This window comes from Vigna angularis, chromosome 7 (genome assembly GCF_016808095.1).
Source record: "Vigna angularis cultivar LongXiaoDou No.4 chromosome 7, ASM1680809v1, whole genome shotgun sequence".
NCBI classification, from domain to species: Eukaryota; Viridiplantae; Streptophyta; class Magnoliopsida; order Fabales; family Fabaceae; genus Vigna; species Vigna angularis.
In genome coordinates, this window is record NC_068976.1 from 15,911,090 (window position 1) to 15,928,859 (window position 17,770).

Below are 17,770 nucleotides of genomic sequence, written 5' to 3' on the forward strand. Positions count from 1 at the left end.
GTTCTAATTGTATAAATAAAAGATAATAAAGTAAGAAAAATCGAATTTGAAGTTGAAGTGATTATTTCAACAATTAACAAATATATTAAAAGAAGTGATATACTATGATGTGGATAGGTTAAAGTTAGATCCACAACACCAGTCCTCCTATAAATAATTTAAAATAAATTTATATTTATAAATATAAATTAAATTATCAATTTATTAAATTCTAACTTCTTAAATAATTGAATCAAAATTAAATAATTTTAATCACTATTGTGCATTTATAATTAACTCATCACATTATATTTCAAGAGTTATTACATAAGTTTGATTACAATTGATCTATTTCTATCATTAAATTCAATTGGATGTTTTTTCCAATATTTTAGATTTTAAACATTAATCACGTTAACGAACAACACAAATTAAATATCACTTTGATTATCTAACTTTAATAAACAAAGAGAAAAATTACTTACTCATAAAAAAATATTTTTTAACAAATAAAAATTGATTTGTAATTAATGTTTGTTAAGATGTTTTCCTACTTTCACTATGAGAATTTTAAATTTATTCTGTTTGTCAAAAGTTATATCACACATATATAGATTTTCATTTATAACAAGCTTTATTTAGTCATTTTTAAGTGTTGTTTAGGATTGTTTGAGAGAGAGAAAATGCAATAAACTTTTTCATTTTAGTAAAATATGTATAATATTTTTTATTTTTACATTAATTATGTAATTAAAGATTAGGTGAAAAATTAAGGGTATACTAATAAAATGCAGAAATACAAGGAAAAGGTGTAATGAATGAAATTGGGCAAAGCCAAATAGTTCCTACAAGACCGCAATACACACATGCTGCCCTCTTCTAGACGAACAAATTATGAGCAAGTCAAACCGTTGACTTTGACTTGAACCATTCCACACCAAGCATAATTGCACAACTAGTTCTAATTTCTTTATATAATCAATATTTTAAAATTCATACTAATTATTGTTAACCACCCTCTTCATTTTATATCTCATGCATCTAAAAAAGTAAAACCAATTGAAAATTCAAATGACAATCATGTTGTGTAAAAATAAAAAACTAAAACACTTTTATTAAAAAAAACTCATAAATTTATTATTTTAAAATTTTCAGTTAAAAATAGTACGATTCTCGTAAATCTAATTCAAGTCTATTTTATCTTTTTAATGAAATCCTTGTTAAACTAAATTTGTGTATATACACTTCATTTTTTTCTTTTTCCATTTCGTTAGGATTTTTAGACCGATTAAAAATAAAGTCAAAATTTAAAATATATGAATAGAATAATCATTACTTTATAGATTGATTTTGTATGAATAAATAAAATTTAAATTTATTTTTTAATATAAATCTTATTAGTTTGATCATGATTTTACTTGTATTAATTAATTAATGTTATTATTTTATTTATTTTCTTTTTAGATAAGATGTAATGTTTGTTTTGCACTCAGTGCAAGTAAAGGGTCAATTCTAGAAGGTTTGTTGTGGTGAACAAGTCATGTTGAGACATTAATCACACATGTTTGTGACCTCTAACGTGGGAACGATATTGTCAAAAGCAACACGCCACACAACAATAACTAATACATTTAAAATAATAAGCTTTCAATGTATTTTTATTTCATGCAAATGTTATCACCAATAATTTTAAATTGCTTTCTGCAAAAATATTTTTTATCATAAAGTCTTTATCATCAAATTAAGAGTACTTTGTTTTCTGCATGCAAATCCACATTGTGGTCTATTTCGAGTATTTATCATTAACCACGAATTTCACCATCATCCTCATCAATCATTATCCAAATTCCATAAAATATAAGACAACCTTTTAAAAAAATAAATGTAATTTTGTAATTATTTATTAAATTATTTTCTATTCGTGTTGAATTAGCAAGTGGTTCTAGATTATAAGAAATTATAAGACATTCCTACCCTTACCTTCACCAAAGATGATAATAATAATCCATGGTTTTTTTTAAAATTTAATAGCAGCTTTCAATTGACCAAGTTAAGGGTAATTATGTAAATTAACCATCAACCATTGAAAAGTGCCCAATAGTGTTGTAAACCCACATGCGTGTACATAAATAATACATTAGGAATTAGAAATACCTTCACATCAAAATCTTCTCGAAGCATATTTTTTCAAAAGCATTTTTTCTCTTTACTGAGATTTCACGTAATTCTCATCACTAATACGAGACTAGTACACATAACATTTATTATTGGATAATGTTTTTAATATATTTTTATCATTGAACGACGTTTATAAATTTGTTTGGTGAAATAGTATTTTTGTTAAATATTTCATTTCCTTATATTGAAACGTGGACATGAATTAAATAATGGAGCCACCTAATTGAATCCTTTGTCACCACGTAAAATTTCCTATAGTTATATATGAGTTTATATTATTACATAGATGCTTACCAAACCAAAGATATAAAATTCAGCCATGTGGGTCAACAATTTTGGGTATTGATTATGGTTTTCTTTACGCACGATTTTGTATCACAGCTAGCACCAAATGAGAGACAATTTTCATGTAAAGAAAAACAAACGGTATTAAAAGGCGGCTAAATTAACGTATGACACAACAAAAATGGTCAACAAAACAATCTCCAACCCTAATTTTCCTACATCAAATGATCTTTCTTCTCACCTTCCTCCACTCCTTCACCATCACCCCCATGTCTTATATAAATACCAACATCTCTCACACAAAACTTTTGCTACAAACCCAACACAGAAATTCAAACACAGACACAAATACAAAGAAGGTAGAAGAACTTTAGGTGTCAGATACTATTAGGTTAAGGTAGTTTTGATTGAAGAAAGATATGGAAGTGGTGATACAAAGTCCGAGTAGTCCAACTATGGATAATTTCGATTTTGGAAGCAACATGGGTTCGATCTATCACAGTGTTCCTTCTTCGCCAAAAGGTTTTGGAAATTACTTCTTGAGTGCACCGACCAGTCCTTCAAGGTTGTCTCAATTGTACTCGGAGTTTGAATATTTTTCATCCGCCGCAACCTCTTCATTCGAAGCTGCTGCCGACAAAATTCATGATGAAGATGATGATGACGACAAAGATGATTACAGTTTCGCGTTTTCCGTGAGTCGTGAATCCGACAAGTCTTCTCGTTCAGCGGAAGAGCTCTTCGACGGCGGAAAAATCAAACCTTTGAATGAATCTCGCGATTCCAAGGATCCTAAAAGTGAAGAAAGAAGAGGAAGAGGAAAAGAGAAGCTGCCGTCGTCGAGCTCGAACCGTAGGGTGACACGATCGCACTCTCCTTATAGATGGGAAGCGGAAAAACAACAACTACAGCAACAACCTAAGAGTAACAAAGAGGAATCTAGCGTGTTGTCCTCGAGTTCTTCTTCGAAGGGGGGTTCAAAGAGGTGGTGGTTGACGGATCTTTTGCTTTTTCGAAGTGCCTCTGAAGGGAGAGGGTCGGGCAAGGACCCGTTGAAGAAGTACTATAAGAAGAATGGTAACGAGGAGGTTAAAGGGTCGTCGAGTTTCAGATCATCGGATTCGTCGAGAAGAAAGGGACAAGTTTCAGCTCATGAGTTGCACTATGCCATGAAGAGAGCAGAGTCAAAGGATATGAAGAAGAGAACTTTCTTACCTTACAGACAAGGGATTCTCGGAAGATTGGCTGGTTTTGGAATCTAGCTGCTTATTACCATCATCAAGTTTCTTACGCATTTCTTGGTTTTTTTCTTTTCGTAAAAAAAAATGTTGTATTCTTTTGTTGAAATTGTAATATGAGATAAGTGGGTTTAAGCTGTGTTAACCCTGTCATTTCTCTTTCTTTTTTGTATAGATATAATTATAAACGATGTGAGCTGCAATTTGCAAATCATCACGATCAATTTAATATACATTTACTTCATCGATATGGAACAAAAGTAACCGTATTATTTATTTATTACTATATAGTTATATTGGTCACTACATATATATGTTTTAGTATCATGGTTGAAACATAATTAATCACACTAAAAAAGTTTAATGATTTTAATTAGATTTACCAAATGAGTTGCTTTTGATTAGTATAAGACGTCTAAGAAAAAGGATTTGGGCCTCACTGGAATCTCTTACTAGCTGTGCAATTTCTTCCTGCACCTTCATATGTTTGTTCCTCCAACCTCGTCTCATTTTGTTTTTTCTGAAATAAATTCAAAAGTCATTGCACAATTTATTGCACAATCCATAAGTTAAAATTAACTTTATAAATCAGATAACAAAAATAACTTCTACAAGTGGAAAAGGGTTAAAAGTGAATAGCTTCGGATTATACAATCTCAAAGTCATTTCACTCACCAATTACACAATTTAAAAGTCATTTTTAATTTTGAAATTACATAATTCAGAAATTACTTTTAGATTTCATATTATCTTTTAATTTTTGAACTATACATTGTATATGAATTTTTGGATTGTTTAATTCAAAAGAACAAAATGAGAATTTTCTATATTGGAATGGAGGAAGCAACTGCCTAGAAGTTGTATATTTCATTGTCCATTGGATTAAATTGACCTACCCTTTTTTATATAAATTTTAAAATAAATAATAATACCAAAATTTTCACTTTATCTATCTCTCTCCACTCTCTCTCTCTCTCCACGCACACACACTCTCCACGCACACACACATGCACATGCACATGCACACGCACACGCACAACTTAGAATCAAAATCAATTTTGAGACATACACACAACTTAGAATCAAAATCAATTTTGAGACACACACACAACTTAGAATCAAAATCAATTTTGAGTTAGGTAAGTTAAGAATGTTTAACTTTTGGTTGAATAGTATGTATAAGACCATGAAAAAAATCTTGATTAACTATCTCCATTAAGACCTTGTTGCAAACAAGAACAAATATCAAAATCAATTTGGCTATTGGATAATCAAGTTCAATTATAAACTTTAAGTCTTTTTCATCTTGACAATTATGACTATTTTTAATCAAATATAAAAAAAAAACCAAGATATTTTAAGAGTTGCAATGTGAGAAACTAATTGTAGAAATAGGATACAGTTTAAACCTAAAGCAGGAAAAAGAAACAAACTAGATTCATAGAATTATTAACTAGCATTAGATAGCAGTAATTCAAGCTCTTTAATTTGATTAAATAAGCAATTAATTGGCTGTCCTCAAAGTAAAGCACAATAGTTTTTTTATTCTATTTCTAACACCAACTTTCCTACTAAAATCTGACTCACATTTAACCTATAGTAAATTGAATTAATTTCAACTCCAAACAAGATCAAAGTTGATTTTCTTCAAAGAAAATAAAAAGTTTTCTACTTATACTTTTATTTGTAATGGTAGGTGTAACATCCAAAAAATACAGTATAAAACTATATAATAGAATAATCACATTGAATAAAAACACAGATCAATCTTACACTAAGATAGAGCGTACGGTTATGGCCGAACGGCCTTACAAAGCGGTACGAGAAATTAAAGCTGCACATGGATACAATTCTGACCGAACGATTTACAAAAAACCTATACCGAACGGTCAATCAAAACAAAAGGAGAAGGTGATCGAACGACCACCTTACAAACAAATTAAACTACTGACCGAACGTTCTACAATTCAGTCTTAACTTCTACCTCGACCAGGTTTTCTTCTTCCAGCGCCTCTTCCAACAGCTCGTCTCCTTCTACTCACATCCACATGGATGATCATTGCAATGACAAAGACGAACGTACAAAACAGACAGGACAGGAAACATAGGGTAAGCTTATGTAATTTAATTAATGTATAAACATACATTTCATACAATCAACCAAACAATATAATTCATCATACGTTTCATACAAAACCTAATACTAGACTGACTGTCCGGACTGTATGAAATCTGTGTAGCTACGACGTTCGTGCACCCGGGTGATGTAGTAACTGGGATACCCTCAACAGCTGCCACCCGAGGTTAGTCCTATCTGTCCAAATTAACCATAAGGACTAGGACCTCCTACCGTTCCCACACATGACCTACCCTCCTCTACGTGAGGACGAGCTCACGGAACATCAGGATGAACCGCCAGCTTAGCATGCCCACATTCATACTTTACCAATTCCAATATTCATTCATGAGTCCTTCCTCCCCGGAACGATCGTCCATAATCCAACACATTTCATCCAGATCATATTCTCTTATCTTTCATTATTATTCATCTCACCTAAACATTTCTCACAAAGATCCATAAAGGTACCAAATACCGAACGTTCAACCCTAACTCAGAATGAGACCGAACACTTGAAGCGAGATCGAGAGGTCTCCAGTTCCAGAATGGATTTAGACCAAGAGGGTTACTATCAGATTGAAAAAGAAACCGAGTACAATCGTATATCACAAGAAACGAATGGAACGAACGTTAATTACAAAGTGAGCCAATTAGATGAACTGACTCTTAAGAGCTCCATCCGTACACCGAAATGACCATGCCCAGTACTAAGGCTCTAGGCCGAAACCAATGGATACAGACACGTCAAGACATTCAAAAATAATACTTAGAAGAATTTCCATGAAGAAATCGAACGCATATGAACACTTAGCTTCTTTGGATTTAGCATCAATAAAACCGAATGTCAGTCAATGACCGAGCACGATAGAGAAAATCTATTTAATTTGGACGAACGTTATTTTCATCAGATAAATTATAGGAAAGAGAATGAACGCTTGGTGTAAGACCGAGCACTACTAAAAACTTATATTAGAAGACTTGATAAATATACCAAGATACTATTGGAGTAGTGTTTAAGAATAACCGAAAATATACAAATACATATGTATAAACTTAAGTTTATAACCGAATACCAAGAACCAACTATGCTTGGCCGAACGCTCATGCACAATATTTCGAAACTAAGACGCTCGTCCTCAACTAGGATTCTTCCCAAATGAAAGAATCCAATTCTAACCAAGTTTATTAGAAAAACCGAACGGTCAATGACCGTTCAGTGACGAACATACACTTTCATAGGGGAAATTTCATACCAGAATCATTTATATTCAAACTCATTTCTCAACATTTATCTACATAAGTTCATACAACCATATCATAGAAATTTTCACATTTCATACAATCCAAACATAGCAACCATAATATATCATATTAATTCAGTCAATTCAACGAACATTCATGCAATACAAATAATCATACAAATTAAATTAATAAGCTTCCCTTACCTCTGAGCGTGAACGAACGTTCCTAGAGGCAGAATTAAGGTTCGCCTGACTACAATTTCTTCTACCCTCATGCTCAACAATTCTTCAAACTAAACCAAACAACAGACCAAAATGGTTCAGAATGAGACTATGAACTCATGCAGCCATAAGTTGGTTTGCATGTGCCAAAGAACGAACGACTAAAGGAGAAGAAGAACTTACCAGTTCAGAACTCGAAACCGATCGGTTCAAACTGAAGCTCTTGACGCCGGAAGTGCTTCTACGGTGCCTGAATGATGATCGGAGAAGAGAAAGGGTGAGATTTGGTAGAGAGAAGGGAGAGCTTTTAGTGAGAAGGAGGAGAAATGAGATTTTCAGAGTTTGGGGAAGAAGGTGCATGCAGAGAGAGTGTGACGTGAATTTTATGAAAAATCAAGTTTTGCTTCCCATGTCAAAACGAGCGTCCGCTCATCTACCGACACCTGCCTTCCACTATCTGATTTTCGGATCCTCGTCGCTTGACACCTAGCGTCCGTTCAGGAGATTTTTGGGTGCATTTTTAATGAAGTCTGACAGTAGAAATAATCATTTACACTTTTTATTTGTATATTATAATATGTAAAATTTACTAATACAGAAATAACATTTAACGTAGCGCCGTTTAACGCAAAAAAATATAATATAAAAAATAATTGGTGATAATTTTATAAGTAAAATGACATTTTAGACGTTAACTAGGAATGTCAAATATGGTTTAGACATCAACTCCTACAATATTGAAGGTTAAATGGAATTCATCAAAAATTGAAAAGTATTTTTTTTATAGACTTAAGACGTTGATTAGTGTAAAAACCGACGTTTAATGACGTCTATTAAAATACATCCGACATCAAATTGACGCCTATATGTTGGATGTGGAATATCCAAAATAATTTTTTTTTCAGTGATGAATAATTTTGATAACTGTTTATGCACAGCAAAGATACACTTAATTGTATTTTTATTCACATTTAAAAATGTTGGCTTGTATACAAAATGTCACTGTCCTTTTGAAATTTAATAGTTAGGTAGGGATCATAACATAATGTTAAATGGTGATACTTCATCAACCAATATAAAATCAATGTTACTGCAATTATTAATTAATTGTTATAAAAAGAATAAATTTGTTGTTTGTGATTAAATACCTATATCAAAAAACTTCAATTTAATACATTTTTGTTCCTCTAATTAATACAGTGTGTAGATCATTTTAATTACTTTATTTTAATTCATATATATTTAGAAAACGGACACTTTTATTTAGTCTTTAAATTAATATTTGATTCGTAACATATGTGACTGTTAACTCATACGAGCATATTCGTGGTGTTAACTATTTAATTTTTACAATTTGAATGATTTAATGTAAATATTAAATAATTAATGTTGAATAAATTATAAAATAAATTATCGTATATGTTGAAATAAATTAACTGATCGAATTGGTGTACCATTAAAATCATTAAAAAAAATTGCATAGTGAATTAAAATTGTACATATTTTAAATATAAGGGTTGGCAATTAGAATTATAAAGGTCAAAATTATTAACTTTATGAGATAAAAAGTACAATAAAATCATATTATAATAACTAAATTTGAATTTTCAATATATTTGGATTATAAAAGTGGCTTTTGTGAACCCATACTGTCTACATTCTATTTGTAACCCCCACTTAAATTTGGGCATCACACTTCACTCAACAACAACAAACTTTTCCTGTAGAAATAAATTCAATACTTTTATCATTTATCTCTATTTATAGTTTCTTCGTAAATAATATTATATTTTATTTATACCATCAAATAATAAGATTTTCTTTTGTTAAAAAAATAATTAGACTTTTCAATTTGATTTAATATATATATATATATATATTTTAAGAAGTAGACTCCGAACCTAACAAATATTGTTAGGATACATAGTTCTAATAACATGTTAAGAAATGCACTTTAAGTCTGACTCAACCTCACAAAATCAATTTGTAAAATAAAATTTGCATCCACTTATATATTATAAATTGACCTTATCTCTAGTCGAGTCGATGTAAGACTTCCCACAATATATAGAATTTGGTCTTAATTAGCACGAGGCAGGGTTAAGAAAATTTATAGAATAAAAAAGTTCTTCATTTAAAAAATTCATAAAATCAAAATATTTACAAAAATCTCTTAATTTAAGATTGATTTATGAGTTTTTTTTCTTTCTGTCTATAATCAATAGAAGTCAATAATTTTGTCATAATTTGAAAAGGTAAATATTCATTATCTTTTATTATAATTGAAAATTTTTGTTTTAATTGATTCATTTAATCTTCAATCTAGATTAACTTATTTTATTTTTCATTTAAGTTGATTTTTGTCAATCTTTAACTCGAATTGATTCATTTTAATCCAAATTAACTTGTTTCAATTTTCACACACTATAATGAACTTTTACCTTTAACTTCAATCAACATGTCTCAATCTTTAACTCATATCTACTTGTTATTATCTTTAAAGTCAATCCATATATTTTAATAGGAAGATGAAAAAGAGATGGAATATTTTTTAACCCACATGCCCTGTATCATATATCAAATTCACCACTTCTAATTAAATAACTATTTAAGCTGAGGATTCTCATAGTCTTCTAAAAGTTGAGTGGGACCAAAGGGGACACCATGGTTCCACCTTCATGCCAAAATTGAAATGAAATCCTTTTCTCTTTTTGGAAAATAAACAAATGCACACCAATTCATATCAAACACATATCTTCTAACTTTTTCATCCAAAATTACAATCACAATCACACTTGTTGTTGTCCTCCCGAGTTCTACGTGAACCGTAGGATCACATGTTCTATTTTTCCCTCACAATGCTCTTTATCATCAAATTTGCATGAAAAGTTTCTTTTTTCTATATTCATAAAATATCTTTATGAGAAATTTAAAACTTGTTGACTTCTCAATAGAGTGAGAGATTCAGTGAAACAATTAAAATTGAACAATATAAGAAATGTTAGGTAATAATTCAAGAATGAAAATAGATCACAAAAAGTGCAAACCTAATTTTAGTTTTGTATTAATAGATGTGAGACTGGACTTCAAAGATGACATACCAGCTAGCTCTTCTACCATACTCTTTTAAGAAATAATAAACCACCAATAAAATAAAAGTGATAATTATCCCACCAAAATAAAGTAGTGGCTCCAAATTCAGAATCAAATATATATATATATATATATATATATATATATATATATATATATATATATTAAAGTCTAACTTTAATAATGCATTTTTATTTATTATTTTTAATTAATATTTGCTACTATGTTTTTAAAATACATTTTACTTACTGTATATATGATGGAATATCACATCGATTAGAAATAAGATTTATTTATAATGAATACAAATCTTATTTTATAAATCAATTTTGTAAAGTTGGATTGAACTTAAATTCATTTTTAAATAAATATTAGACTCATAAATTAGAATCTATCCTAATTAAATTTGTTATTTGTTAGAATACTATCGAATCATTTATTAATATCTAAAATTATGTTAGAAATATATATATTTCATTACGAGAAATGTAGGTTAAACTCTCGTATCAACTTATAGTATAGTGGTTCAAAACTCTATATTATAATATACTTTTATCTATATATTTCTTTAGATTATATAATATATAATTCTCTTCACATATTTTGGTGTGCAAACAGTGAAATAAATAAGTCTTTTTAGTCTATAAAATAATGATAATTTTTGTCTTATTTGAAGATTTAGTAATGAATAATGCTAAAAAAAACAATGCATAATTCTAAACCAATCTATTATGAGACTTAATTTTTTATCACGCAAGAGTTTGCAAAACTGAAGTCATAGCATAGCCATTCTCAAACCTAGGGTATTAATTAACATTATCGCCATCATGTGTCGCCATGTTTGACAAGCTTTATGTTTGGAATATATGAAACAGATAAGAATGGGAGAGAGAAGAATTGAAATATATTGAGAGATGATTTTTTTTTAAAGATTACATTGAGATGATTTTTTTGTATTAATTTGATGAATTTTTTTTTACCATTTTTTTAATTGAATAAACATTTATTTTCACTTTTTTTTTCATTTGTCCATTTCTTTAATTTCTGCCAAATGGATCATAAAGTGAAACATATATTTTATGTTATATGAGTTTAATTCCTATTTTAAACAGAATTATATATAAAATTCATTTGATAAATCAAATCACTCAAAAGTAATTCAGTAAATGTTTAAGCAGAACATATTTATATGCGATTGTTATCCATTAAAATATATACGGACAAAACATAGAGTAAAACTATAACTATATGATAAAATATTAAAAGGCTTATAATAGTCAAAGATAAATAAAAGAATAATGTGAATTTGAAGGGTGCAATATTTAATATAAAGTAGGTCTATAAGTAGTACGTATGTAAGTTGTGTAGGAGTTTCTCGGTAAAACTTATAAAAGATAAAAATATAAAGGAAAAATAAATAAATTAACTAGTCCATAAATTAATATTAATGTATGGATAAGTGAGTTTGTAAAAATTTTATTACAAAACTTTTTTATTTTTCAATTCGTAATATAAGTTTAGCTAATAAAAGGTTAATTTGACTTTTTTGGAAATAATTTTTTTTTTCTAAAAGGCATCCTTAGCCAGAACTTTTTTAGTAATAATGTAATTAATTGAAAGTCAGTTCTACACTGATGTAATTAAATTAAATTAGGTAAAAGTAGTTAAATTTTCCTTTTATATTTGAGATATTCATCATGCTCTATTTTATTAGTTGAAAATTACTAAAGTATATAAATAAAGAGAGAAAACCAATCAATAAAGGTGGCCTCACATTTTTGTTTTATTTATTTTTTATTAGGTTTAACCAATGAAATAATATGCAAAAAAAGAAAAACGTTTAAAATTGTTATCACCATTTTTTCATATTGGAATCCATTAAACTTTATTTAATTTTGTTGTAGTTGAGTATTAAGAGTATTTATATATACATCTCTCTAATATAGTCATGAAATTACAATTATATGAGATTTATTTAGAGAAAAAAAAGAGTGTTTATTGTTACTTTAACCTTAGGTAAGTGTATTTAAATTAGTCTACGCAATAAATTGGAGGAGGAATAAGAATAACATTCCTCACTGTGCTTTTCCTTTAACTTAAGGTAACTGTGTCTAAAAACTATTTAAGTATTTTTAATTATAATTTTAATATTCAAACAAATAATAATAACTATTTAAGTTATTTATCAAATTGTTTATATTTAGTACACTGATATATTTGATGCTATAAATTTTTAGCAATAAGTGACGATATAACAAAGTTCACTTAATACTGGACATTAATAAAATCGGTCTAATCGATTCTAAACCATCATTAACTAAAACATGTGTGCTAATGTGAACTTAGTATAAACTTAACTAACACTAACTCAAAAAGTGTTAAAAGTTAATAAAACTAGCATTATTCTAATTGTTGCATCTTATTATTTTTACAAATTATATTTATTTTAGAGTTGGCTACACACTAGCTTTATTGTTTATTTAAATTAGCATTTATTAGGCTAACATTAATATTATATACTTTTATTATTTATTTAGATTAATATTTAAATCATCTACTTCTTTGTTTATACTATTGAAACTACTAGCAGCTATCCAACAAAAGAAGATAAAGAGAATAATCATTAATGAAAAGAAAAAAGACGTTTACTAAATAGCAATGCGACAAAACCAGTCAAAGGAAACAACATAACACAAACCGAAATCAAGAATAGTAAGAACAATAATACAACGTTGCAACTCTACAACCTAATCAATCAAATCAAGAGTGCTAGCCAGCCAGCCATAAAACTTTGGATTTCATAATGAAAATTGAGCTTTCTTTTTATTATTTTACAATAAAGAAACTATTATAAATTACTTAAATTATCATATTATGATGATGATAAAATAAAGCAGAGAATTAAATAAAAATAATAATTTTTTTAAGCATAGAAACCCTAAATAATTGAAGAGACTGTGCAAGACACATTTTCCAAACCCTAAATTACATAATCCCTCACCCACCTTCCTAGAAGCTCCCTTGAATTGCACTCGTGCATGAACCTCACACTCTTTTTTCTCATATATAACCAGAATCAGACTGACTCAAAAATCAAATCCAAAAAGTAAAATGAGAAGAACCAAACGATGTTCTTCTTCATCCTCTTCTCATTCTTCTGAATCCAATCCTAGTAATAATCATAACAGCAACAATGGTGTTAGAGTAAGAGGGACGTGGAGTGCGGAAGAAGATAGGGTTCTGACTGGGCTTGTGGAGGCCCATGGGCCGAAAAACTGGGCCTTGATAAGCCTACACGTAAAGGGCCGGTCTGGGAAGTCGTGCAGGTTACGGTGGTGCAACCAGCTAAGTCCAACGGTGGAGCACCGACCGTTCACCACGCGTGAGGACGCGATTATCTTGCACGCGCACGACCGGTTAGGGAATAAGTGGGCCGCCATTGCGAGATTGCTTCCGGGCCGGACCGATAACGCCGTTAAGAACCACTGGAACGCCACGCTCAAGCGCAGGGCCTCCCAACGACGTCGTTTTGGGGATGACCCATTGACTGCGCTGACTCTGGCGCCGCCGGGTAGCGGCGGCGGAGGTTGGACGGGGGGGTTTCGCGATGTGGTTGCGAGGGAAGTCAGAGAATATGTGTCTTTCTCGTTTTCCGACAAGTTGGGCTCTAACGAGAAATTATCCAAATACTAATTTTTATTCGGTAATGGAATTTATGTTGTTAAAGACTTGAAGTGTTCAGAGTAAAATTTATACTATTTATTAATATAAAAATTAAATCTGTAATTAATAATAAATTTTAATTATGCGGTAATTTGTTATTAATATATTATAAAAACTAAGAGAGACACATTTGTGTAAGAAAAATAAAGAAATGGTTATGATGACCTAATCAAAATTAGTATTGAAAATTGATATTTTTTTATATATAAATTTATATTATTCTATCAAAAAATACATTTTTTATTAGTGTAATTTTTTTTAAACAAACAATTGTTGTTCGAAATATAAGAGATGTGTTACTAGATTGTGTAATTCAAAATGTTTTTTTATGTTACTTTTATCTTATGTTGTATTATTTTATTTTTAATTTGGATAAACATGGTTAGAATGTTAGAGGGTGATGCTTTTTACTTATGATCTCCATTTGTCGGATAGATCACATTGATCCTCTTATGTGGATAGTGTGTATGTTGATATGTATGTGGAGGATGTTTATATACATGAAATTGATTTCTAAGGAACAAGCAAATATATCCTTATTCACAAGCTATGTTGATCCCCTTTGTTAGAACTTTGTAGGATAGTAATGTTACGTAACAATAAAAATAAAATTGTAGTGATTGAAAATTGATATTTTTTATATAAAAATTTAAATTATTCTATCAAAAGATACACTTTTTACTAGTGTCTTTTTTTTTTAAACAGACATTCGAAATATAAGAAATGGGTTATTGAACTGTGCAATTCAAAATGTTTTTTTGTTACTTTTATCTTATGTTGTATTATTTTATTTTTTATTTGGATAAATATGTTATAATAGAGGGTGATGCCTCTTATCTATGATCTCCATTTGTCGGAGAGATCATATTGATCATCCTATGTGGGTAGTGTGAATGTTGACATGTATGTGGATGATTTATCTATACATGAAATTGATTTATAAAGATAAACGAATGTATTCCTATTCACAAACTTGGTTGATCTCTTTGTTATAACTTTGTGGGATGGTAAAGTTATGTAAGAAATTAACTTTATTTATTTGTTATATATTTATTGTCTGTTAATAAATGAATTTCTCCATAGTAAGATATTTAATATTGTTTTTTAGGATTGTAGATAGTTAATGTTGATAAGAGATCCACATTAACATATTGAGGTTGTGGTGCAAGTCTTATTTATTACTCGTTTCCAATATTAGTATGAGACTAGGAAATGGTTAGTATTTGCTTATATAAAGAGATGACATATAGGATAAACTATTTCCATGTATTAACTCTACAATCTATCATCCACCATTCCTTAATTTCAGATATAATGAAATATAAATCTTTTTTAAAAACATAGATTTTTCACTTATTTCACAACCTAACAATTAATATGACAATAAAAACCCAAATTTAAATTAAAGTAAGTAACTTCACATACCAATTGAATGTAATTTACATATATATTAAATTACAAACCATTTTATTTTTATCATAATATTTTTTAAATGATAGATATTAATGTTGTCAAAATGGGTTGTAACCCGCGAGCCAACCAACTCACCACGGGTTTGAACCGAGTTGGGTTTGAAAAAAATGTGATTTTTTTATGCGGGTTAGTTTTCAACTCGGCTCACTCACTTGGTTGAACTCGTGGTGAGTCGGGTTGACTCACCAACCCATCTAATTTAATTTAATTATTTATTATTTTGTGTTCTATATTATTACTATTCAATACTCTAATATTATAAATGAACAAGTGATACAAAAATTATCAATATTAAAAACTTATTTGTTCATCTTTTGTACATGTTTTTGGATTACGTTTGGATTGTATGATATATTTTTATTTATTTTGAATTGTCTTTGAAGTTTAACATCATTTTAGAGTAACATTTAGTTATATTTGAATTAAAAAAAATTGTAATTTTTTTATTTTAAAAAAAAATATAATTAAATGAGCTAGTGAGCCAACCCATTTAATCCATCAATCCATAATGGGTCGAACCAGATTGAAATTTTTTCTAACAAGTAAACTGGATTAGGTTGACTCACTAAGTAACCTATTCGTAATAAGTCGGACCGAGTCAAGCCAAGTTATCTATTTTGATAGCGATATATTCACGCATATATAATATATGTAATAATGTTCACACAATTGTATTTTCACATGGATATTTACAACTTTCCAAGAGTTTCATTGAATTTTGTTTTCTTTTAAACTTTTTTATTCTTTAAATTTTTTATTTAGTTAAAACAATTTTTAAGTAGAGTAGTTTAATTATTACTAAATATAAAAGTTTATTTTAAAATTAAACAATATTTAATAATTCAATATTATAAATAGATGATATTTTTTCTGTCAATATTAGTTAAGATTATGTTTTTAATCAAAATGTCAGACATCATCAATTAAAGTTAAAAGAGTTTCTTTTATTGATATTGGTCAGTATTTTTTAAATGATATCGTCTATAATTAATTTGATTGACGTTAAATAAAAATATTAAAAGTATTGTTTATTTTTCTCAACTTTTTTTTATTAATGTCGGTTAAGAAATTTAATCAATATTAAACCGATTAATCATGTCGATAAACAGATTAATATAATCAAATTTTATCAAATAACTTTTTCATTTGACATTATAAAGAAAGACTTGATCAACTTTTGAGAAAAAATAACACAATGATGTCCTTTGAAAAACATTTTTTATCGATAACAAAGGAAAAATAAACTCACATTCGTAAGAAAAATTAGTTTTGTTTACATTGATTGAAAAAACTCTAATAGGTCGATAAATAACTAACCAATATTGACAAAAATAATTTCAATAATGTCAATTGGAAAATAACACCTATTAATCGTGACAAGAAATTATTAACTTAAATTAGCTGATTAATAGTTATATTATTATAGGTAAAACAACTTTCACTACCATGGAATAAAAATAATCCTGTCAATGGTAACTACGAAAACCCATACTATTGTTGGTAAATAAATAACATCAATTTACTTTGTTAAAATAATAAGTTTAGTCAAAATTAGTCAAAAACACTTAAAAGAAATTGTGTTTAATATCTATCCTCGTCTTCTATTTTGACTAAATGTTAAACCATGTAACTTAAATGTGTGGATTAATTTAAAAAATGTCAAGTTATAATCTATTCTGAATTTATTATCTAACTTAACAACCGACCTAATGGACAAGTAAACCCTAACAATGTTCTTAGCCAACAACTTCTCAATAAGTTGTTTTAATATCTATATTATTCTTCGATCCACCTCAAATAGGAAGTCCTTTAATCATTCTTTGTACTTAAGATGATTGTTAGTCCAATAGAAGAAGACTTTTTATTATCATTTTTATCATAAAAGTGTGAGCGGCCAACAAAGTTAATCAGTACCCTAAAAAACTCATTCTTAAATTTCTTGAAGGATTGAGAGTAGACACCTAAGAGGCAAATAGCAGGACTTACTTACCAAGGATAACCAAGTAATTGGATCCCTTGGCCGTGTAAGGTAAAAATAGAAAAAAACACTCCAGAGTAGAAGATAGATACAAAGCTTTACACAATAATCTAAAGGCTTGAAGGTAGCTCCAACTATTCAGATGTAATTGCGTTGAAGCTACGTTAAGAAGCCTAAACACATCCATTATGAACTCGTCAAAAGATACTCGGACATGTAACTGAAGAAAATACCTTTCTCG

At 28.8% G+C, this 17,770-nt stretch overlaps 2 protein-coding genes across 2 annotated transcripts; both read left to right on the forward strand.

The window, feature by feature from the left end:
- Window positions 1-2,573: 2,573 nt before the first annotated feature.
- Window positions 2,574-3,833, forward strand: LOC108338058 (uncharacterized). Its single transcript, XM_017574731.2, has one exon. The coding sequence runs from the start codon at window positions 2,862-2,864 to the stop codon at window positions 3,702-3,704; it is 843 nt and encodes a 280-aa protein (XP_017430220.1). The 5' UTR covers window positions 2,574-2,861; the 3' UTR covers window positions 3,705-3,833.
- Window positions 3,834-13,466: 9,633 nt separating this feature from the next.
- LOC108340920 (transcription factor MYB73) lies at window positions 13,467-14,081 on the forward strand. Its single transcript, XM_017578490.2, has one exon. The coding sequence runs from the start codon at window positions 13,467-13,469 to the stop codon at window positions 14,046-14,048; it is 582 nt and encodes a 193-aa protein (XP_017433979.1). The 3' UTR covers window positions 14,049-14,081.
- The last annotated feature ends 3,689 nt before the right edge of the window (window positions 14,082-17,770 follow it).